Source organism: Panulirus ornatus, chromosome 20 (genome assembly GCF_036320965.1).
Source record: "Panulirus ornatus isolate Po-2019 chromosome 20, ASM3632096v1, whole genome shotgun sequence".
In the NCBI taxonomy this organism is placed as follows: domain Eukaryota; kingdom Metazoa; phylum Arthropoda; class Malacostraca; order Decapoda; family Palinuridae; genus Panulirus; species Panulirus ornatus.
Genome location: NC_092243.1, coordinates 55,806,434 through 55,831,679, shown reverse-complemented (window position 1 = coordinate 55,831,679; position 25,246 = coordinate 55,806,434). Strand labels below are relative to the sequence as shown.

Sequence of the window (25,246 nt, the reverse complement as noted above, 5' to 3'; positions counted from 1 at the left end):
GTGTATGCATATATGTATGTATGTATATGTGTATATGTATATGTGTGTATGTATGTGTGTATATGTATATATGAATATATGTATATGTGTGTGTGTGGGGGGGGAGGGCGTTTATGTGTATACATGTGTATGTGTGTGGGTTGGGCCATGCCTTGTCAGTTTACTTGCGCTAACTCGCTAAGGCGGGAGACGGTGGTTAAGTACAATAAGAAAAATAAAGAATGAAATATAAAAGACCTGATCGCCGATTCCTACGTTAGTGAATTAGCGCCACCAATAAAGAAAGTTCACATCCACTTTGTAGTAGTCATGTGTGACGCATCAAAATCAAAACACTTTATCCACAACCAGCACCCACTGACCTTTTCATAATTTACCCCAAACGCTTTAAAAGCATGATGGCTAAGTCCTTTGACAGCACATCAACCCCTTTATATCACATTTTTCCAGTTCACTCTGTCCCGTGCATGTCTTTCACCATCCTGTACGTTCAGGTTCCGAACGTATTGAATATCTTTTACTCAATCTTTCCTTCTCCATTTCGGTTTCCTCATTCCTTGCTACCTCCACATCTGAAACACAGATCCCCTTCGTCAAACTTTCCTTACTCTTTCTCTCCGTATGTCCAAAGCATTCCAATAAAATGTCCCGGTTACTAAAGATTATTATGATCATAAGGAATATAGAACACATACACACATACTAAAGCCACCCGGAGGTCATAATGACATTAATCAAATATTTCGAAATAAAGCTAACTGTTGAACCTAAGGGGTCGTAATGAGGAAACTGAGAAAGTTCATACTAATGAATAATGTGGGAGAACAATCTTTAAATAATAAAGTACGGAGCATCTCAGACAAGTAAATAAACAATTTCTGAGTGATATCAGAATCACAGAATTCTCAATAGTATAAATTATGTTTAGGTGATCGGGTCCAGTGAGTATAAAGATCTTATCCATATGCGCTGATGTGGCTTCAAAATATTGAATAGATAATTTCATGCGGATGCAAATCCAAGAAGAGTCAGTTACGTATTGGTTCCATTATATGTGGAAGTTTATCATTTATTTCAAATAGTGATAAGAAAGTAAAAGTTACCGAACGTAGCTCCTTGGCGAATATAAACAAAAGGCTTAGGAGAAACACAATATCTTTCCAATTTGTCCATGCTATGATACAAGAAATAAGACGTATTTTGTCATACACTATCATAGAAAGGAAAATGTAAAGTCATGATTAGTTATGATAAATGAATATTTTATTTTCTTTATTATGGAACAAGAATCATACAAAACTTCATTACATTCAATATCAATTTAAGAAAAATTGTCAAATAAGATTAAACCCAAATAGGTACGAATGAAAGTGAAAAACTAAATAATTACCAAGATGATCCTTCGTACAACAAAATCATAGTTTTGACAATACTAATTTCACTCAGGTAAGAAGTAATTTAGGCATGGTGATCTGGATCATGAACGATCGTGACGACTGTGTGCTTGATGTTTGAAACTCCATCAATGACGCGTTCATCAGGAATGCGACGCTCCAGAGGATAACCCAAAGGCCGGTTGTCTGGGTAATCTTCACCATGAACGCCACACTGAGCATGGGTGCCACCGTGCTCGAGGTCCCCACTATGTCCTTCTGTATCCTTGGCTCCGTCAGTCACGGCCACGTGGAGGTTGAATTCCATACCCTGAGGCTTGCTCTTGGGTAGCAACATTCTGTCGGGGATGCCACAGGACCGTTCATACGCACTCAGGTCGAGGTCGTGGCCGCCGGTTACAGCATCATCAGCTTGTTGCTTCAGTGACTGGAAACTTGGCATATCAGGGACGGTGACCGACGAGTCCTTAGAACTGCGGGTGATTGTATGAGTTCCATGGGGCACTGTACGGGGGAAAAATATCTCGTGTTACATTATGGATTTTGAATATGTTTATTCTAACTTATCTGAAATGAAATGTATTGATAAGAAACGCAGAAAAACTTCTTCATGTATATTTCAAACCCGTCCTTTTTGTAAGAATATAATTAAACTATCTTTAAATTACTATTCATGGTTTATGCATGTTCACATTGAATCAAATATCGTGGGAGATAAATGGTACTTACCTTTCTTCCAGAACTTGTCCAGTTCAACGCATAGCCTGCTTCATCTAAACTTAATTTTATGCCGTTATTATCCTCGACAGGGCACAAGAAAATGCGGATGGTTGATAAATGTTCATCGTTGTTGTTAGAGACGGTAATCTTGTAAGTAAATTCTTCATGGTTAAGCCGATTAACTCTGGCATTTATATCCACATCCTCGATGTTTTCACCTGAATCTACAGCATTTACAAGACTATATTGGAACTCATCGAAGAACGTAGTAAGATGTCCGTCAATAGCAATACTGTCTACGGCCATTCCGGTGAACTCGAGGTCATCATGGGTGTAGGGAGGGAAAGAGTCCGTGTGTTCTTTAAAGATGTTATCCATATATTTATGCAGACGGAAGAAACTTGGGTCTCGTGTGGCAGTCTCAAAATGTTCCATAACACCGGGAGGCAAGTTGAACTTGCCATGAGGATCTCCCTGTCGACCAAGCATTACGTGAGCAGTGTTGTGTAGTGAACCATAATAACGCGCGTTAGAACTGTACATGGATGACTCGATAATGTCTCCCAGATATTCAATACCCTTAGGTTGCCTGATGTCGATCGTGTGTCCATCAGTGGCTGTAATGTAACCATGAGCAATTGCGTCACGAATGCGGCTCTCTGTGATTTCCATGTCGTGCACACGAGCTACGCCGTCCACGTCTTCGAAGTGTATGTTGTCTGGACGCACAGGAAACTCACCACCATACTTATAACTGGTAAGTGGAGCAAACCCTTCGTGGATAATGTCGTCCCAGTGTAGCTCGTCAACGGGGTCCATCCAGTTGGAGAGACGCTCAGAGTCAAAGCGGGCAGTAAGTTGGTGGTGGACCCAGAAGAAGAGCTCACCCTTGCGATCCAAATGATAGCCATAGGAGTCTTGCCACCAGAAGGGGAAGTCCATATGCCAAGTAACGTGTTGAATGTTCATGCCAATATCCTCTCCGAAGTAGGCCACTCGTTGTTCCTTGTTTTTTTTAGTTCCAGTAAAACTCACATCAAATGTACCTGCTCTTTGTGTCATCTTGGCAGAGTAAGCCTTGTCGATGACTTCACTGTTTGTAAACATGTGAGGGGTGATTTCGTAGAGTGGAGGCAGAACAATCCCGTCTCCCAGTTTGGAGTGGATGACACCCACATAGAGTGCATACACAAACTCTCCTTCATTCATCTTCTCACGAAAGTAGGCGGCGTTGCTACGGAAACAGTACCATTCCTTGCACTGATTTAAGACAGCAAAAAGCATGAGAGCTTCTTCTCGTTGGCGAGTGTTAAAAAGTGAGAACCAGTGATGCTTCTCCAAGAGTCTGCGATCGGTAAGCTCCTTCATAAGCGTCTCGGCGGCTGCACCTTGGTCATTATATATGGAAGTGTCGCCCAAAGGGTTAAAGTTTTCTGCTATTTCTTTCAAATCTGGATACTTTGTGTGCTCGTAGATCTTGTCCAGCAGGTGGTTGATATCTTGTTGTTTTTTGAATTTACTAAATCCTGGAATGGTGGGCATTTGAATAATTATAATGGCATTATGTGTATGACAGAACATACTCTTTTGCTATATCTAGACGTTTCTCATAGTGATACTTCAATTCGTGATCGTTCTAATACTTGTAATGTGTCGCAACACAAATATGATTGTATGAATACCTATATATCTTATGAATCACATGATATAAGTAATCATTGCCTTTGTATCACTCTTGATACTTCGCATGCTGAAGATCACGCTACATTGTGTTGTAAATTAAACCTAAGGACATTAGAGGTATAGCATCACTTATTCTAATAATGCTAACAAACAGGCGTCCTCCCTTCCATACCCCTCTCTCCCAACCTCCCCCGCTCCACGGCTGTTCTTTTATACACTTATTACTGAAATTGTCTTGGAGAGTATTACCTAGAGAATGTGATTGCATATGCTACTTTCATCATCTGTTTCGTCGAGAAATGTGCCCATGAATAGTGTCTGATATGTTTACCCTTAAACATGTGAACGCTTCTTTTGACAAGATGTGCTTTGATACTGAACCTTTAGTGCAAATGTGCTAACGCTCTTCTTAGTTTCTTTCCATTAAATTTCAGGTGTTTATGAAAAAATCAGAATATTGCTTCAGTGAAATGCTTAATCCTAATATTCATTACTGATGGATTTTCAGCCTATTCCTTATAACGGATGGGGCGTTGTTATTCAGATTTAGCGTTCCATAAACAGCCCGTTCATACCTCTGGTTGTTTAGGGTACTTTATCAAAAAAAAATTCTGAATCAATATGCAGATATTTTTTGCAAACAGAATCTCCCAGAGGATCATTTGCTTTGTACTGATTGATGGTGTACATATTCATTCTTAATGAAGCACAGTTACAATTCTTTTTCTCTGGGTTATCAGTGGTCCAGCTCGTGAATATAGACCTGTCCCATGGCTTGAAGTATTGTACAAAACACCGGGACTGATTATGTAACAGTGGCCGACAGCAGGGTATGAGCACGTGGAAAGAATGATTTAAAACCATCTTTGATGGTCATCGAGTATGAACTGATAAATGATATTAAGTAATGTTATTAAACAAAACGACTCCACAAGAAGTTTGCATATTCAAAGGAAACCAAAACTTTTTGTGGAGCAGCTAACGTATGACTTTCGAAATTTCTTCTGCCATATCCTATAATGTACTAATGATGTTAAGAATTCCTACGACACTTTGTACAAAGGGATCTTCTCTCACCCGCTGTCGTTGAACTAAGAGGAAAATGGGTCCTAATTATTGGCTTACTGCAACGTACTGAAGAGAGTAACAATAGAAAAGAGTAACAATACCCGGGATGATTTATCTTGAATATTGAAATAAAACTTAACAAACATATCTACAAACATGAATATTCACAATGAAAAGAGAGAATGAAGAGTTGTCATGAATATCGGACAAATATATTTCTATCCATAAATGATATATTTCCACAGAAACAAAGGACAACTACTTTCTCAAATCATAGGCACGAAAATGAAAATACCGTTTTTGAGGGGATATGATAATGTGTGTATATCTGTGTTTGCTTGTATGTGAGTGTGTGTGTGTGTGTGTGTGTGTTCGTGTGTGTGTTTTGCAAGTGTTCCGTGTGTATGTGTGTGTGTGTGTGTGTGTGTGTGTGTGTGTTCGTGTGTGTGTTTTGCAAGTGTTCCGTGTGTACAGAGTAATTCCCGATGTAAAGCTTAAGAAAAGTTAAAGAGCAGGAAATCTCTTTATACCAATATATTTTCAGTGTAGCACAGACAGAATTGTAAAGCGTTTTCAGCTGTGGAGATGCGTAGTAAACATACCAGAAAGGTAACAATCATGTAGTGTTTGCGTAATGAGTAGTGCAACATTGTGTATCAGCGCAAGATGAGCTTACCCGAATCATCAATTTTGGAAGCCTTCACTTAGTTCCTCGCTGAAGCTTGGCCAAGCGGCAGCGGCCGCTACTAGGGCACACAAGACCAGGACCTTCATGTTGATGGAGGTGGTACTGAGCTCTCCCAGACCACTTATATACTGGTGTTCGTCCGGACCCACCGTGACCTTTGGTTCCATTGACAACCTTGATGCTTGAGACATGCTTGGCAGCACGCTCAGGTCCATGATATCTCTTTATAGCATGTCATCACTGAGGATTACGAATGAGAAAATGAGTTATAGATGTGTATTGATTAAAGCAATTGCCTTTTCTCTCAGTATGTCTGCCTATTGAAACATACTAACATCATATATATATATCTAAATATATATATATATATATATATATATATATATATATATATATATATATATATATATATATATATATATATATATATATATCTATCTATCTATCTATCTATCTATCTATCTATCTATCTATCTATATATATATATATATATATATATATATATATATATATATATATATATATATATATATATATATATATATATTTCTCTCTTTTCTTTCATAATATTCGCCATTTCCCACGTCAGCGAGGTAGTTTTAAGAACAGAGGACTGGGCCTCTGAGGAAACATCCTAACCCGGCCCCCTTCTCCGTTCCTTCCTTTGGAAAAATAAAAAAGAAAAAACGAGAGGGGAGGATTTCCAGCACCCCGCTCCCTTCCCTTTAGTCGCCTTTTACGACACGCAGGGAATACGTGGGAAGTATTGTTTCTCCCCTATCCCCAAGGATAATATATATATATATATATATATATATATATATATATATATATATATATATATATATATATATATATATATATATATATATATATTATATTTTGCTTTGTCGCTGTCTCTCTGCGTTTGCGAGGTAGCGCAAGGAGACATACGAAATAAATGGCCCAACCCATCCCCCTACACATGTATATGCATACACGTCCACACACGCAAATATACATACCCATACATCTCAATGTACACATATATACACACACAGACACATACATATATACACATGCACACAATTCACACTGTCTGCCTTTATTTATTCCCATCGCCACCTCGCCACACATGGAATAACATCCCCCTCCCCCCTCATGTGTGTGAGGTAGCGCTAGGAAAAGACAACAAAGGCCCCATTCGTTCACACTCAGTCTCTAGCTGTCACACAATAATGCCCGAAACCACAGCTCCCTTTCCACACCCAGGCCCGACAGAACTTTCCATGGTTTACCCCAGACGCTTCACATGCCCTGATTCAATTCATTGACAGCACGTCGACCCCGGTATACCACATCGATCCAATTCACTCTATTCCTTGTCCGCCTTTCACCCTCCTGCATGTTCAGGCCCCGATCACTCAAAATCTTTTTCACTCCATCTTTCCACCTCCAATTTGGTCTCCCACTTCCCCTCGTTCCCTCCACCTCCGACACATATATCCTCTTGGTCAATCTTTCCTCACTCATTCTTTCCAATGTCCAAACCATTTCAAAACACCCTCTTCTGCTCTCTCAACCACGCTCTTTTTATTTGCACACATCTCTCTTACCCTTACATTACTTACTCGATCAAACCACCTTACACCACACATTGTCCTCAAACATCTCATTTCCAGCATATCCATCATCCTGCGCACAACTCTATCCATAGCCCACGCCTCGCAACCATACAACATTGTTGGAACCACTATTCCTTCAAACATACCCATTTTTGCTTTCCGAGATAATGTTCTCGACTTCCACACATTCTTCAAGGCTCCCAGGATTTTCGCCCCCTCCCCCACCATATGATTCACTTCCGCTTCCATGGTTCCATCCGCTGCCAGATCCACTCCCAGATATCTAAAACACTTTACTTCCTTCAGTTTTTCTCCATTCAAACTTACCTCCCAATTGACTTGACAATCAACCCTACTGTACCTAATAACCTTGCTCTAATTCACATTTACTCTTAACTTTCTTCTTTCACACACTTTACCAAACTCAGTCACCAGCTTCTGCAGTTTCTCACATGAATCAGCCAACAGCGCTGTATCATCAGCGAACAACAACCGACTCACTTCCCAAGCTCTCTCATCCCCAACAGGCTTCATACTTGCCCCTCTTTCCAAAACGCTTGCATTCACCTCCCTAACAACCCCATCCATAAACAAATTAAACAACCATGGAGACATCACGCACCCCTGCCGCAATCCTACATTCACTGAGAACCAATCACTTTCCTCTCTTCCTACAGTTACACATGCCTTACATCCTCGATAAAATCTTTTCACTGCTTCTAACAACTTGCCTCCCACACCATATATTCTTAATACCTTCCACAGAGCATCTCTATCAACTCTAGCATATGCCTTCTCCAGATCCATAAATTCTACATACAAATCCATTTGCTTTTCTAAGTATTTCTCACATACATTCTTCAAAGCAAACACCTGATCCACACATCCTCTACCACTACTGAAACCACACTGCCCTTCCCCAATCTGATGCTCTGTACATACCTTCACCCTCTTAATCAGTACCCTCCCATATAATTTACCAGGAATACTCAACAAACTTATACCACTGAAATTTGAGCACTCACTTTTCTCCCCTTTGCCTTTGTACAATGGTACTATGCAAGCATTCCGCCAATCCTCAGGCACTTCACCATGAATCATACATACATTAAATAACCTTACCAACAAGTCAACAATACAGTCACCCCCTTTTTAAATAAATTCCACTGCAATACCATCCAAACCTGCTGCCTTGCCGGCTTTCATCTTCCGCAAAGCTTTTACTACCTCTTCTCTGTTTACCAAATCATTTTCCCTAACCCTCTCACTTTGCACACCACCTCGACCAAAACACCCTATATCTGCCACTCTATCATCAAACACATTCAACAAACCTTCAAAATACTCACTCCATCTCCTTATCACATTACCACTTCTAGTTATCACCTCCCCATTAGCCCACTTCACTGAAGTTCCCATTTGCTCCCTTGTCTTACGCACTTTATTTACTTCCTTCCAAAACATCTTTTTATTCTCCCTAAAATTTAATGATACTCTCTCACCCCAACTCTCATTTGCCCTCTTTTTCACCTCTTGCACCTTTCTCTTGACCTCTTGTCTCTTTCCTTGATACATCTCCCACTCATTTGCATTTTTTTCCCTGCAAAAATCGTCCAAATGCCTCTCTCTTCTCGTTCACTAATAATCTTACTTCTTCATCCCACCACGCACTTCCCTTTCTAATCAACCCACCTCCCACGCTTCTCATGCCACAAGCATCTTTTGCGCAAGCCATCACTGCTTCCCTAAATACATCCCATTCCTCCCCCACTCCCCTTACCTCCTTTGTTCTCACCTTTTTCCATTCTGTACTCAGTCTCTCCTGGTACTTCCTCACACAAGTCTCCTTCCCAAGCTCACTTACTCTCACCCCCCTCTTCCCCCCATCATTCTCTCTTCTTTTCTGAAAACCCCTACAAATCTTCACCTTCGCCTCCACAAGATAATGATCAAACATCCCTCCAGTTGCACCTCTCAGCACATTAAAATCCAAAAGTCTCTCTTTCGCGCGCCTATCAATTAACACGTAATCCAATAACGCTCTCTGGCCGTCTCTCCTACTTACATACGTATACTTATGTATGTCTCGCTTTTTAAACCAGGTATTCCCAATCACCGGTCCTTTTTCAGCACATAAATCTACAAGCTCTTCATTTCCAACACTTAGCACCCCATGTATACCAATTTTTTCCTCAACTGCCACATTACTCACCTTAGCATTCAAATCACCCATCACTATAACCCGGTCTTGTGCATCAAAACCACTAACACACTCATTCAGCTGCTCCCAAAACACTTGCCTCTCATGATCTTTCTTCTCATGCCCAGGTGCATATGCACCAATAATCACCCATCTCTCTTCATCAACTTTCAGTTTTACCCAGGCTCCCAGAATTTTCGCCCCCTCCCCCACCCCATGATTCACTTCCGCTTCCATGGTTCCATCCGCTGCCAGATCCACTCCCAGATATCTAAAACACTTTACTTCCTCCAGTTTTTCTTCACTCAAACTTACCTCCCAATTGACTTGACCTTCAACCCTACTGTACCTAATAACCTTGCTCTTATTCACATTTACTCTTAACTTTCTTCTATATATATATATATATATATATATATATATATATATATATATATATATATATATATATATATATATATATATATATATATATATATATATATATATATATATATATATATATATATATATATATATATATATATATATATATATATATATGGAGACATCACGCACCCCTGCCGCAATCCTACATTCACTGAGAACCAATCACTTTCCTCTCTTCCTACAGTTACACATGCCTTACATCCTCGATAAAATCTTTTCACTGCTTCTAACAACTTGCCTCCCACACCATATATTCTTAATACCTTCCACAGAGCATCTCTATCAACTCTAGCATATGCCTTCTCCAGATCCATAAATTCTACATACAAATCCATTTGCTTTTCTAAGTATTTCTCACATACATTCTTCAAAGCAAACACCTGATCCACACATCCTCTACCACTACTGAAACCACACTGCCCTTCCCCAATCTGATGCTCTGTACATACCTTCACCCTCTTAATCAGTACCCTCCCATATAATTTACCAGGAATACTCAACAAACTTATACCACTGAAATTTGAGCACTCACTTTTCTCCCCTTTGCCTTTGTACAATGGTACTATGCAAGCATTCCGCCAATCCTCAGGCACTTCACCATGAATCATACATACATTAAATAACCTTACCAACAAGTCAACAATACAGTCACCCCCTTTTTAAATAAATTCCACTGCAATACCATCCAAACCTGCTGCCTTGCCGGCTTTCATCTTCCGCAAAGCTTTTACTACCTCTTCTCTGTTTACCAAATCATTTTCCCTAACCCTCTCACTTTGCACACCACCTCGACCAAAACACCCTATATCTGCCACTCTATCATCAAACACATTCAACAAACCTTCAAAATACTCACTCCATCTCCTTATCACATTACCACTTCTAGTTATCACCTCCCCATTAGCCCACTTCACTGAAGTTCCCATTTGCTCCCTTGTCTTACGCACTTTATTTACTTCCTTCCAAAACATCTTTTTATTCTCCCTAAAATTTAATGATACTCTCTCACCCCAACTCTCATTTGCCCTCTTTTTCACCTCTTGCACCTTTCTCTTGACCTCTTGTCTCTTTCCTTGATACATCTCCCACTCATTTGCATTTTTTTCCCTGCAAAAATCGTCCAAATGCCTCTCTCTTCTCGTTCACTAATAATCTTACTTCTTCATCCCACCACGCACTTCCCTTTCTAATCAACCCACCTCCCACGCTTCTCATGCCACAAGCATCTTTTGCGCAAGCCATCACTGCTTCCCTAAATACATCCCATTCCTCCCCCACTCCCCTTACCTCCTTTGTTCTCACCTTTTTCCATTCTGTACTCAGTCTCTCCTGGTACTTCCTCACACAAGTCTCCTTCCCAAGCTCACTTACTCTCACCCCCCTCTTCCCCCCATCATTCTCTCTTCTTTTCTGAAAACCCCTACAAATCTTCACCTTCGCCTCCACAAGATAATGATCAAACATCCCTCCAGTTGCACCTCTCAGCACATTAAAATCCAAAAGTCTCTCTTTCGCGCGCCTATCAATTAACACGTAATCCAATAACGCTCTCTGGCCGTCTCTCCTACTTACATACGTATACTTATGTATGTCTCGCTTTTTAAACCAGGTATTCCCAATCACCGGTCCTTTTTCAGCACATAAATCTACAAGCTCTTCATTTCCAACACTTAGCACCCCATGTATACCAATTTTTTCCTCAACTGCCACATTACTCACCTTAGCATTCAAATCACCCATCACTATAACCCGGTCTTGTGCATCAAAACCACTAACACACTCATTCAGCTGCTCCCAAAACACTTGCCTCTCATGATCTTTCTTCTCATGCCCAGGTGCATATGCACCAATAATCACCCATCTCTCTTCATCAACTTTCAGTTTTACCCAGGCTCCCAGAATTTTCGCCCCCTCCCCCACCCCATGATTCACTTCCGCTTCCATGGTTCCATCCGCTGCCAGATCCACTCCCAGATATCTAAAACACTTTACTTCCTCCAGTTTTTCTTCACTCAAACTTACCTCCCAATTGACTTGACCTTCAACCCTACTGTACCTAATAACCTTGCTCTTATTCACATTTACTCTTAACTTTCTTCTATATATATATATATATATATATATATATATATATATATATATATATATATATATATATATATATATATATATATATATATATATATATATATATATATATATATATATATATATATATATATATATATATATATATATATATATATGGAGACATCACGCACCCCTGCCGCAAACCAATATTCACTAAGAACCAATCACTTTCCTCTCCTCCTACTCGTACACATGCCTTACATCCTCGATAAAAACTTTTCACTGCTTCTGACAACTTGCCTTCCACACCATATATTCTTAATACCTTCCACAGAGCATCTCTAACAACTCTATCGTATGCCTTCTCCAGATCCAGAAATGCTCCATACAAATCCATTTGCTTCTCTAAGTATTTCTCACATACATTCTTCAAAGCAAATACCTGATCTACACACCCCCTACCACTTTTAAAACCACACTGCTCTTCCCCAATCTGATGCTCTGTACATGCATTCACCCTCTCAATCAATACCCTCCCATGTAATTTCCCAGGAATACTCAATAAACTTATACCTCTGTAATTTGAGCACTCACCTTTGTCCCCTTTGCCTTTGTACAATGGCACTATGCAAGCATTCCGCCAATCCTCAGGCACCTCACCATGAACCATACATACATTGAATTACCTTACGAACCAGTCAACAATACACTCACCCCCTTTTCTTTTTTTTATATAAATTCCACTGCAATACCATCCAAACACGCTGCCTTGCCGGCTTTCATCTTCCGCAAAGCTTTTACTACCTCTTTCTGTTTACCAAATAATTTTCCCTAACCCTTTCACTTTGCACACCACCTCGACCAAAACACCCTATATCTGCCACTCTTTCATCAAACACATTCAACAAACCTTCAAAATACTCACTCCATCTCCTTATCACATTACCACTTCTAGTTATCACCTCCCCATTAGCCCACTTCACTGAAGTTCCCATTTGCTCCCTTGTCTTACGCACTTTATTTACCTCCTTCCAAAACATCTTTTTATACTCACTAAAATTTAATGATAATCTCTCACCCCAACTCTCATTTGCCCTCTTTTTCACCTCTTGTACTTTTCTCTTGACCTCCTGCCTCTTTCTTTTATACATCTCCCACTCATTTGCATTATTTCCCTGCAAAAATCGTCCAAATGCCTCTCTCTTCTCTTTCACTAATAATCTTACCTCTTCATCCCACCACTCACTACCTTTTCTAATTTGCCCACCTCCCACGCTTCTCATGCCGCAAGCAGCTTTTGCGCAAGGCATCACTCTTTCCCTAAATGCATCCCATTCCTCCCCCACTCCCCTTACCTCCTTTGTTCTCACCTTTTTCCATTCTGTACTCAGTCTCTCCTGGTACTTCCTCACACAAGTCTCCTTCCCAAGCTCACTTACCCTCACCACTCTCTTCACCCCAACATTCTCTCTTCATTTCTGAAAACCTCTACAAATCTTCACCTTAGCCTCCACAAGATAATGATCATACATCCCTCCAGTTGCACCTCTCAGCACATTAACATCCAAAAGTCTCTCTTTCGCGCGCCTATCAATCAACACGTAATCCAATTACGCTCTCTGGCCATCTCTCCTACTTACATACGTATACTTATGTATATCTCTCTTTTTAAACCAGGTATTCCCAATCACCAGTCCTTTTTCAGCACATAAATCTACAAGCTCTTCACCATTTCCATTTACAACTCTGAACACCCCATGTATACCAGTTATTCCCTCAACTGCCACATTACCCACCTTTGCATTCAAATCACCCATTACTATAACCCGGTCTCGTGCATCAAAACCACTAACACACTCATGCAGCTGCTCCCAAAACATTTGCCTCTCATGATCTTTCTTCTCATACCCAGGTGCATATGCACCAATAATCACCCATCTCTCTCCATCAACTTTCACTTTTACCCATATCACTTTAGAGTTTACTTTCTTACACTCTATCACATACTCCCACCACTCCTGTTTCAGGAGTAGTGCTACTCCTTCCCTTGCTCTTGCCCTCTCACTAACCCCTGACTTTACTCCCAAGACATTCCCCAACCACTCTTCCCCGTAACCCTTGAGCTTCGTTTCACTCAAACATACTACCTATCTCTCCTTTTTTCTTATCTTGGTTACATCCACACATATTTAGACATCCCAATCTGAGCCATCGAGGAGGATGAGCACTCCCCGCGTGAAACAACCAGTATAGACCCCGTTGCTCACCATTGTGAGACGAAGGGTATTCGAGTACTTAGTATTTCGAATAGTTGTTTCCTATCTTACAGTCCCATAGCCTAGCGGTTAGCATGCCTGCCTCTTGCACAGGGGTCCCAGGTTCGATCCTGGCTGTTCGAGGTTTGTATGTTCTATGAAGGTGCGCGTTCATATGCACTTTATTCGTATTCATATACCTCCGCGTTGTACAGTTAGGTTCGGTAAAACGCTATCAGCTGGCTATGTGCGTCTGTTCGGAAACAACCAGTATAGACCCCGTTGCTCACCATTGTGAGACGAAGGGTATTCGAGTACTTAGTATTTCGAATAGTTGTTTCCTATCATACAGTCCCATAGCCTAGCGGTTAGCATGCCTGCCTATTGCACAGGGGTCCCAGGTTCGATCCTGGCTGTTGGAGGTTTGTATGATATATATATATATATATATATATATATATTTTGAGTGATCGGGGCCTGAACATGCAGGAGGGTGAAAGGCGCGCAAGGAATAGAGTGAATTGGAACGATGTGGTATACCGGAGTCGACGTGCTGTCAATGGATTGAACCAGGGCATGTGAAGCGTTTGGGGTAAACCGTGGAAAGTTCTGTGGGGCCTGGATGTGGAAAGGGAGCTGTGGTTTCTGTGCATTGTTACATGACAGCTAGAGACTGAATGTGAACGAAAGTGGCCTTTGTTGTCTTTTCCTAGCACTACCTCGCGCACATTTGTGGGGAGGGGGTGTTTATTTTCACGTGTGGCGGGGTGGCGACGGGAATGAATTAGGGCAGACAGTATGAATTATGTTCATGTGTATATATGTATATGTCTGTGTGTGTATATATATATATGTATACGTTGAGATGTATAGGTATGTATATATTGCGTGTGTGGATGTGTATGTATATACATGTGTATGTGGGTGGGTTGGGCCAATCTTTCGTCTGTTTCCTTGCGATACATCGCTAACGCGGGAGACAGCGACAAAGCAAAATAGGTAAAGTAAATAAATAAATATATGCTTTTACAGTTTGTGTTTGTTCGACAATTGTATATGTACAGTAGAAGTCATCAATCGTGTAGGCAGGTTCTTGATATCCGAAGGATGTTGTAGCGATACAGTAACACGAGGTATATCCGTACTCGATGGGTGAAGAGGGGATTACAGGTGTGCTGCAATGTTAACAGGAGCGAAAGAAATTATTCATTTCACTAAGAAAGTAACAAATTTACAAGTGCTAACAAAAATATTCTGTAGGTTTTTTCATATGGCTTTAACCCAACCTATGTATAGTTGATTATAGTTTTTAAAATGACAAGTTTTCTGAAACCTGGAAGTTTGATTCTTTGTTTAAACAACCAAGGCGTTTTAGCCAGATGCTCTGTGCTTTCCTATTATGTAATGATTTACATGGTCATAACGCCTGTTTGCTCAGTGTCACAGGATGTGTTGGACTGATAATATGACTATTATACAGCAGCTAGTGTGAGACTTTAGAAAATCTGTATGGTTTTCTAAGGTGACGTTCACACCCTGAACCAGATACGTTGGGGTTGATAGACCTGAGGTAAACTTTGATGTATGAGAAAGGTCAGGGTTGGCGTTAGCCTGGATGGCCGTTGTTGTCAGGAGTTAATGGAAAGCCTGTCCTCCAAAACACCCTAATTGGTGTCCAGCGTCAGGTATATTCAGAGTGATCTGCTTTGGTTCATATCCGGGAAAGGAGTGGAATGGGAGGTGGATTGGGTAGTAAATTGTCCGTCTTTCAGGGCGAGGTTAACATCATCTTTGATAATAGTTTCCTTTGCTATTTTGTCACTGAAGTAGCGGCATGCTCTCGTGAGCTGTTTTTGATATAATTTCTTTTCTCCGGTAGAACCTCTATTAGTTCTGTTTTTTCCTGTGAAAGCTTTACCCATATTAGGGGTCATCTTTATATTTGAATTTCACTTTGAATAACTACACAAGCCGTGTACGTCATGGTAGAGGATGACGGCAAAAAAAGGTGTGTGTGTGTGTGTGTGTGTGTGTGTGTGTGTGTGTGTGTGTGTGTAGAATATTATTTTAGTATAAAATCTTAGTACAGTATCCGAATCATTATAAGATATTTTGATTATCACGAATTTGGAACTTTCATATATACGAAAGTTACCAAGAAATCTTGGAAATATTAGTCACCAATAATTGGAAAAATAAAGGCTTTTGGGACTATGCGTCATAATATGATAACTGTGAAAGATGATGGTCTTGAAGAATGTGAAAAACAATCATTCATTAATAATGCAATGTGCATAAGTAAAGGAAAAATAAGCAGCAATTTCTGGAAAATTTGAAAAACTTAGAATTCTAAATAGAATATAAGCCTAAACACATGGGTCCATTGATTGCAAACATCTCATTCATGTGTACTCAAGGGATTTTAGAAAATGAATAGGTAATTTTATGCAGTATATGTGCAAAAACAGTCCGTTACTTATAGATAATTTAATTCTCATTTCAATTAATGAAAGCAAAGTAAACATTACTGAATGTAGTTCCTTGGGAAAAAAGACAGAGGAATCAGGAGACCTGTAACACTTTTCTACTTTGTACTTAATGGGAAATGAAAAAAAAAATATATTGTGCTCTATTATAACCTATCATAAGACGTAAAATGTACAAGGATAATGAGCTGATATGATAAATGCAATATGTTCTTTATTATAGGATAAGAATCTTAGACAGTTCTGTTATGTTTTTCATTATTGACAATGCTTAAAGCAAATAATCACCTTAGATGAACTTTACTTAGTATTAAAGGCTGTGAACAGTCAACTAATTAATAACAAAATCTCATAATTTGGACAATATTTTGTTAGTCGAGTGAGAAAAGAATTTAGGCATGGTGGTCTGGATGATGGACGATCGTGACGACTGTGTGCTTGATATTTGGAACCCCATCAATGACGCGTTCATCAGGAATGCGACGCTCCAAAGGATAACCCAAAGGCCGGTTGTCTGGGTAATCTTCACCATGAACGCCACACTGAGCATGGGTGCCACCGTGCTCGAGGTCCCCACTATGTCCTTCTGTATCCTTGGCTCCGTCAGTCACGGCCACGTAGAGGTTGAATTCCATACCCTCAGACTTGCTCTTGGGTAGCAACATTCTGTCGGGGATGCCACAGGACCGTTCATACGCACTCAGGTCGAGGTCGTGGCCACCGGTTACAGCATCATCAGCTTGTTGCTTCAGTGACTGGAAACTTGGCATATCAGGGACGGTGACCGATGAGTCCTTAGAACTGCGGTTGATCGTACTAATTCCCTTGGGGACTGGATTGGAAAATTTCATCTCGTGTTAATATTATATATATTTTCTGTCTTCATCATTATTACTACTATTATGATTATTACTATTGTTACTATCATCGTGATTATTATCATTATTATTATTATTATCATCATTATTATCATTATCATTATTACCAAAATCATTAATTATTTTTTTTTATTATACTATGTCGCTGTCTTCCGCGTCTGCGAGGCAGCGCAAGGAAACAGACGAAAGAAATGGCCCAACCCCCCCATACACATGTACATACATACGTCCACACACGCAAATATACATACCTACACAGCTTTCCATGGTTTACCCCAGACGCTTCACATGCCTTGATTCAATCCACTGACAGCACGTCAACCCCTGTGTACCACATCGCTCCAATTCACTCTATTCCTTGCCCTCCTTTCACCCTCCTGCATGTTCAGGCCCCGATCACACAAAATCCTTTTCACTCCATCTTTCCACCTCCAATTTGGTCTCCCTCTTCTCCTCGTTCCCTCCACCTCCGACACATATATCCTCTTGGTCAATCTTTCCTCACTCATTCTCTCCATGTGCCCAAACCACTTCAAAACACCCTCTTCTGCACTCTCAACCACGCTCTTTTTATTTCCACACATCTCTCTTACCCTTACGTTACTTACTCGATCAAACCACCTCACACCACACATTGTCCTCAAACATCTCATTTCCAGCACATCCATCCTCCTACGCACAACTCTATCCATAGCCCACGCCTCGCAACCATACAACATTGTTGGAACTACTATTCCTTCAAACATACCCATTTTTGCTTTCCGGGATAATGTTCTCGACTTCCACACATTTTTCAAGGCTCCCAAAATTTTCGCCCCCTCCCCCACCCTATGATCCACTTCCGCTTCCATGGTTCCATCCGCTGACAGATCCACTCCCAGATATCTAAAACACTTCACTTCCTCCAGCCTCTCACCATTCAAACTCACCTCCCAATTGACTTGACCCTCAACCCTACTGTACCTAATAACCTTGCTCTTATTGACATTTATATATATATATATATATTGACATATATATATATATATATATATATATATATATATATATATATATATATATATATATATATATATATATATATATATATATATATATATATATATATATATCATTTTCCCTAACCCTCTCACTTTGCACACCACCTCGACCAAAACACCCTATATCTGCCACTCTTATCATCAAACACATTCAACAAACCTTCAAAATACTCACTCCATCTCCTTCTCACATCACTACTACTTGTTATCACCTCCCCATTTGCGCCCTTCACTGAACTTCCCGTTTGCTCCCTTGTCTTACGCACTTTATTTACCTCCTTTCAGAACATCTTTTTATTCTCCCTAGAATTTAATGATACTCTCTCACCCCAACTCTCATTCGCCCTCTTTTTCACCTCTTGCACCTTTCTCTTGACCTCCTGTCTCTTTCTTTTATGCATCTCCCACTCAATTGCATTTTTTCCCTGCAAAAATCGTCCAAATGCCTCTCTCTTCTCTTTCACTAATACTCTTACTTCTTCATCCCACCACTCACTACCCTTTCTAATCAACCCACCTCCCACTCTTCTCATGCCACAAGCATCTTTTGCGCAATCCATCACTTATTCCCTAAATACATCCCATTCCTCCCCCACTCCCCTTACTTCCATTGTTTTCACCTTTTTCCATTCTGTACTCAGTCTCTCCTGGTACTTCCTCACACAAGTCTCCTTCCCAAGCTCACTTACTCTCACCAGAGAAGAGGTAGTAAAAGCTTTGCGGAAGATGAAAGCCGGCAAGGCAGCAGGTTTGGATGGTATTGCAGTGGAATTTATTAAGAAAGGGGGTGACTGTATTATTGACTGGTCGGTAAGGTTATTTAATGTATGTATGACTCATGGTGAGGTGCCTGGGGATTGGCGGAATGCGTGCATAGTGCCATTGCACAAAGGCAAAGGGGATAAGAGTGAGTGCTCAAATTACAGAGGTATAAGTTTGTTGAGTATTCCTGGTAAATTATATGGGAGGATATTGATTGAGAGGGTGAAGGTATGTACAGAGCATCAGATTGGGGAAGAGCAGTGTGGTTTCAGAAGTGATGGAGGATGTGTGGATCAGATGTTTGCTTTGAAGAATGTATGTGAGAAATACTTAGAAAAGCAAATGGATTTGTATGTAGCATTAATGGATCTGGAGAAGGCATATGATAGAGTTGATAGAGATGCTCTGTGGAAGGTATTAAGAATATATGGTGAGGGAGGCAAGTTGTTAGAAGCAGTGAAAAGTTTTTATCGAGGATGTAAGGCATATGTACGTGTAGGAAGAGAGGAAAGTGATTGGTTCTCAGTGAATGTAGGTTTGAGGCAGGGGTGTGTGATGTCTCCATGGTTGTTTAATTAGTTTATGGATGGGGTTGTTAGGGAGGTGAATGCAAGAGTTTTGGAAAGAGGGCCAAGTATGAAGTCTGTTGGGGATGAGAGAGCTTGGGAAGTGAGTCAGTTGTTGTTCGCTGATGATACAGCGCTGGTGGCTGATTCATGTGAGAAACTGCAGAAGCTGGTGACTGAGTTTGGTAAAGCGTGTGAAAGAAGAAAGTTAAGAGTAAATGTGAATAAGAGCAAGGTTATTAGGCACAGTAGGGTTGAAGGTCAAGTCAATTGGGAGGTAAGTTTGAATGGAAAAAAACTGAAGGAAGTAAAGTGTTTTAGATATCTGGGAGTGGATCTGGCAGCGGATGGAACCATAGAAGCGGAAGTGGATCATAGGATGGGGGAGGGGGCGAAAATTCTGGGAGCCTTGAAGAATGTGTGGAAGTCGAGAACATTATCTCGGAAAGCAAAAATGGGTATGTTTGAAGGAATAGTGGTTCCAACAATGTTGTATGGTTGCGAGGCGTGGGCTATGGATAGAGTTGTGCGCAGGAGGATGGATGTGCTGGAAATGAGATGTTTGAGGACAATGTGTGGTGTGAGGTGGTTTGATCGAGTAAGTAACGTAAGGGTAAGAGAGATGTGTGGAAATAAAAAGAGCGTGGTTGAGAGAGCAGAAGAGGGTGTTTTGAAATGGTTTGGGCACATGGAGAGAATGAGTGAGGAAAGATTGACCAAGAGGATATATGTGTCGGAGGTGGAGGGAACGAGGAGAAGTGGGAGACCAAATTGGAGGTGGAAAGATGGAGTGAAAAAGATTTTTTGTGATCGGGGCCTGAACATGCAGGAGGGTGAAAGGAGGGCAAGGAATAGAGTGAATTGGATCGATGTGGTATACCGGAGTTGACGTGCTGTCAGTGGGTTGAATCAGGGCATGTGAAGCGTCTGGGGTAAACCATGGAAAGCTGTGTAGGTATGTATATTTGCGTGTGTGGACGTATGTATATACATGTGTATGGGGGTGGGTTGGGCCATTTCTTTCGTCTGTTTCCTTGCGCTACCTCGCAAACGCGGGAGATAGCGACAAAGCAAGAAAAAAATATATATGTGTATATATATATATATATATATATATATATATATATATATATATATATATATATATATATATATATATATAGATAGATAGATAGATAGATAGATAGATAGATATATAGATAGATAGATAGAGAGATAGACATAGGATCTATTATGTCACTTTGCAAGGTTTTTATATATATTGAAACTAAATCTTATCCTGTAGGTAAAAGGTACTTACCCTTTTTCCAGAACTTGTCCAGTTCAACGCAAAGCCAACGTGATTGATCCAAAGTCAATTGTATATGATTATTATCCTCTTTTGGGCACAGGAAAATGCGGATTGTAGCTAAATGATCGTCGTTTTTGTTGTTGGAGACTGTAATCTTGTAAGTAAATTCTTCATGGTTCAGCCGATGAACTCTGGCATTGATTTCCACATCCTTTATGTTTTCACCGGAATCTACAGCATTTATGAGACTATAATGGAACTCATCGAAGAATGTAACAAGACTCCCGTCAATAGCAATTTCGTCCACGACTATACCCGGGAATTCGAGGTCATCATGGGTGTAGGGAGGGAAAGAGTCAGTGTGTTCTTTAAAGATGTTATCCATATATTTATGCAGACGGAAGAAACTCGGGTCTCGTGTGGCAGTCTCAAAATGTTCCATAACTCCGGGAGGCAAGTTGAACTTGCCATGAGGATCTCCCTGTCGACCAAGCATTACGTGAGCAGTGTTGTGTAGTGAACCATAATAATGCGCGTTGGAACTGTACATCGAGGATTCGATAATGTCTCCCAGAAGCTCAATGCCCTTAGGGTTCCTGATGTCGATCGTGTGTCCGTCGGTGGCTGTAATGTAACCATGAGCAATTGCGTCACGAATGCGGCTCTCTATGATTTCCATGTCGTGCGCACGAGCTACGCCGTCCACGTCTTCGAAGTGTATGTTGTCTGGACGCACAGGAAACTCACCACCATACTTATAACTGGTAAGTGGAGCAAACCCTTCGTGGATAGTGGCATCCCAGTGTAGCTCGTCAACGGGATCCAGCCAGTTGGAAAGACGCTCAGAGTCAAAGCGAGCAGTAAGTTGGTGGTGGACCCAGAAGAAGAGCTCACCCTTGCGATCTAAATGATAGCCATAGGAATCTTGCCACCAGAAGGGGAAGTCCATATGCCAAGTAACGTGGTGGATGTTCATGCCAATATCCTCTCCGAAGTAGGCCACTCGTTGTTCCTTGTTCTTTTTTGTTCCAGTAAAACTCACATCAAATGTACCTGCTCTTTGTGTCATCTTGGCAGAGTAAGCCTTGTCGATGACTTCACTGTTTGTAAACATGTGAGGGGTGATTTCGTAGAGTGGAGGCAAAACAATTCCATCTCCCAGTTTGGAGTGGATGACACCCACATAGAGTGCATACACAAACTCTCCCTCATTCATTTGCTCACGAAAATAGGCGGCGTTGCTTCGGAAACAGTACCATTCCTTGCACTGATTCAAGACAGCAAAAAGCATGAGAGCTTCTTCTCGTTGGCGATTGTTAAAAAGTGAGAACCAGTGATGCTTCTCCAAGAGTCTGTGATCGGTAAGCTCCTTCATAAGCGTTTCCGCGGCTGCACCTTGGTCATTATATATGGAAGTGTCGCCCAAAGGGTTAAAGTTTTCTGCTATTTCTTTCAAATCTGGATACTTTGTGGGCTCGTAGATCTTGTCCACCAGATGGTTGATATCTTGTTGTTTATGGGCGTTGGTAATTCCTGGAATGGAAGACATTTGAATAATCATCATGACAATATATAATAGTTTGCTGTATCTAAATTTTCATAACAATACTGCACTTTTTAGAATGAACCTTAAAGACCTTGCTTGCAAATTGTTAAGGATAAATGAAAATCTATGGATGAATATGTACACTAAACGAATATTCAGCCACATCTGCAACTGATTTTGTTTCTTTTCTGTTCCTTTGTGTTTGTATTTGAAATATTGCCATTACATTACTGTCATTCCAGGTTATGATGAAGTTCATATCACGTAGTATTATGAAATAGATTCAAATTTGTGCGATATATATCAACGCAAATTCTAATACTGACGAAGAGCGATTCTCTCGACACAGCTCGCGTGTCTTTTGTACGTTTATTTGCTATTTCTTTATTTTTTCAAACTAATTCCTAGGAATTACAATTGCATGTAACACTCTCATCGCCTCTTTCGTCCAAAAAAATTTCCATGAGAGGTCTCTGTAATTAGAAATAAAATCTTTTTATGGTAAGTGCTGATGTGGAGCAGCAAAAGTGTGGTAACGTGCCGCTTACTTTCTCTTAGTTAAATTCAAGATGTTTAGGAAAAAATTTAGAATTACTTCAACGGTAAATGAATGATAAATCATGATTATTATCAATGCTGGAATCTTTACTTTCATTTTATTTTGAATGACTAAGAATGGATTCTTTACTTTCAACTTATTCTTTGTGGCGAGAATCGTTTTTGTATGAATAGTTGTTGGTCAACTTAAGTGATCTTTCCATCCCCGTGTCTTTAATAGCCCATTAGCACCTTTGGTTGTTTGGAACACTTTATCGATAATGATTTTCTTTATGAAAGTACAAATATACGTATATGTCTAAAAAAGTTTTCCAAATGAACATCTATCTATAACTGATGATGAGGTAAATACTTATTCTTCATAAAAAACGGTTCCAAAATTTTAGCCGGGTTGTCTATGACCCAGATGGCTAGTATAGAATGGTCCTATCTTTTGGACTAATAAACACAATTAAAGGACAATTTTTCTGATAATAGGCGACAAATGAGTAGGCATGAGAAAAGAATGAGGAGTTAACCCTTCAGGAGGTCCAATGTGAATAGGTATGTGTCATAAAAGAACGCTGTCAAAAATCATGATCACACATGAAGCTAATTATTTTCTATATCGAACCAAAAATCGTTAGTCCCAAAATGACACATTTTTTTCATCAGCTGATGTATGACTTTTGAGGAAGTTCCACCATAACTTGCATCTGTTTCGTCAGCAACTGTCCTGCTGGTCTTTTACAATAACAGTACTTGGTGAAGCTATGATGAAAATATACATTGAACTGAATATTTTCTTGACTTAAAGTCTTTGTCGCCAGATGTTTCTACTGACACATTCCATACTAAACTAAAAATATATGAATGCGAACCGGCACTTCGCATCATAGTGATTTTCTATCAGTAACCATCACTGAACTAAGAAGAAATGAACTCCAGATGATAACGTACTACAAGTTACTAATGTATATGCTGACTAAATCAGTAAATAGAAATATGACTTCATTATCCTTTTTTGTTGAGATGAATGGTGATAATCCCGGAGTGATCTATTCTCAATAAGAATAAATAAAACTTCAGTTTTGAGTCTGGTAATTGGAATGTACATGAAAGAAGAAATATAAATATTGTTACGAATATTGTACAAAAATACTTTCCTGCATTGCTCTTCGACTACCAAAGAAATGAAAAACGAACGTTTCGTCAGTGGAAAGACACAAAAAAATTACTCACTCGAGAAGGGTATGATAACGAGTGCGTTTTTCATTCATATGAACTTTCTCTTTATGTGGAATTTACGGAAAGGAATAATCAGTTAACATGTAAAATTTCTTATATACATAAAGACATATTCTTAATGTAGTGCAGAAATGACTGAAATGATTTTCAGAAATGAGTTGTGGGAAGCTCGGTCAATAAGCATATACGTAAGACACGTAGCGATCAGCAATCGAGTAGTGTAATGGTGTGCAAACATGCAAGATTTACTTACCCGAGGAGTCACTCTGAAAGCTAAGTTCCTCGCTGAAGCTTGGCCAAGCGGCAGCGGCCGCTACTAGCGCGCACAAAACCAGGACCTTCATGCTGGTGGAGGTGGTACTGAGCTCTCCCAGGCATCTTATATACCAGTTCTCGTCTTGCCCCGCGGCAATCTTTATGCTTGCGACGTGCTTGGCAACACACATAAGTCTATGTTATCTCCTTGTTACAGGTTATCACTGAACATAAAGTATGTAAAAAATATTCTAATTCTTATGAACCTATCTCGTTCAAGATATCAACATCATTGTCTGTTTATTTATATATATATATATATATATATATATATTCTTTTTTTTTTTTTTTGCTTTGTCGCTGTCTCCCGCGTTTGCGGGGTAGCGCAAAGAAACAGACGAAAGAAATGGCCCAACCCACCCCCATACACATGTATATACATACGTCCACACACGCAAATATACATACCTACACAGCTTTCCATGGTTTACCCCAGACGCTTCACATGCCCCGATTCAATCCACT

General features: G+C 40.1%; 1 protein-coding gene and 1 pseudogene across 3 annotated transcripts in view; both read right to left on the bottom strand.

The window, feature by feature from the left end:
- The window catches only part of LOC139756027 (hemocyanin B chain-like), a 95,881-nt gene extending 70,980 nt beyond the window's left edge, over positions 1-24,901 (bottom strand). The window contains exons 1-3 of one of the 3 annotated variants that reach the window (XM_071674972.1): positions 24,720-24,901; positions 21,145-22,668; positions 16,799-17,430 (exon numbers count right to left, since the gene is read on the bottom strand). In XM_071674972.1, the coding sequence (XP_071531073.1) occupies positions 16,991-17,430; positions 21,145-22,668; positions 24,720-24,810 (2,055 nt within the window). In that variant the 5' untranslated portion in view covers positions 24,811-24,901 and the 3' untranslated portion in view covers positions 16,799-16,990. Of the gene's footprint in view, positions 1-16,798; positions 17,431-21,144; positions 22,669-24,719 lie in introns of those variants that run through there. The other 2 variants (XM_071674974.1, XM_071674973.1) reach the window with 2 other exon arrangements.
- On the bottom strand, positions 1,242-3,629 carry LOC139756025 (hemocyanin B chain-like; annotated as a pseudogene).
- Positions 24,902-25,246: the final 345 nt, after the last annotated feature.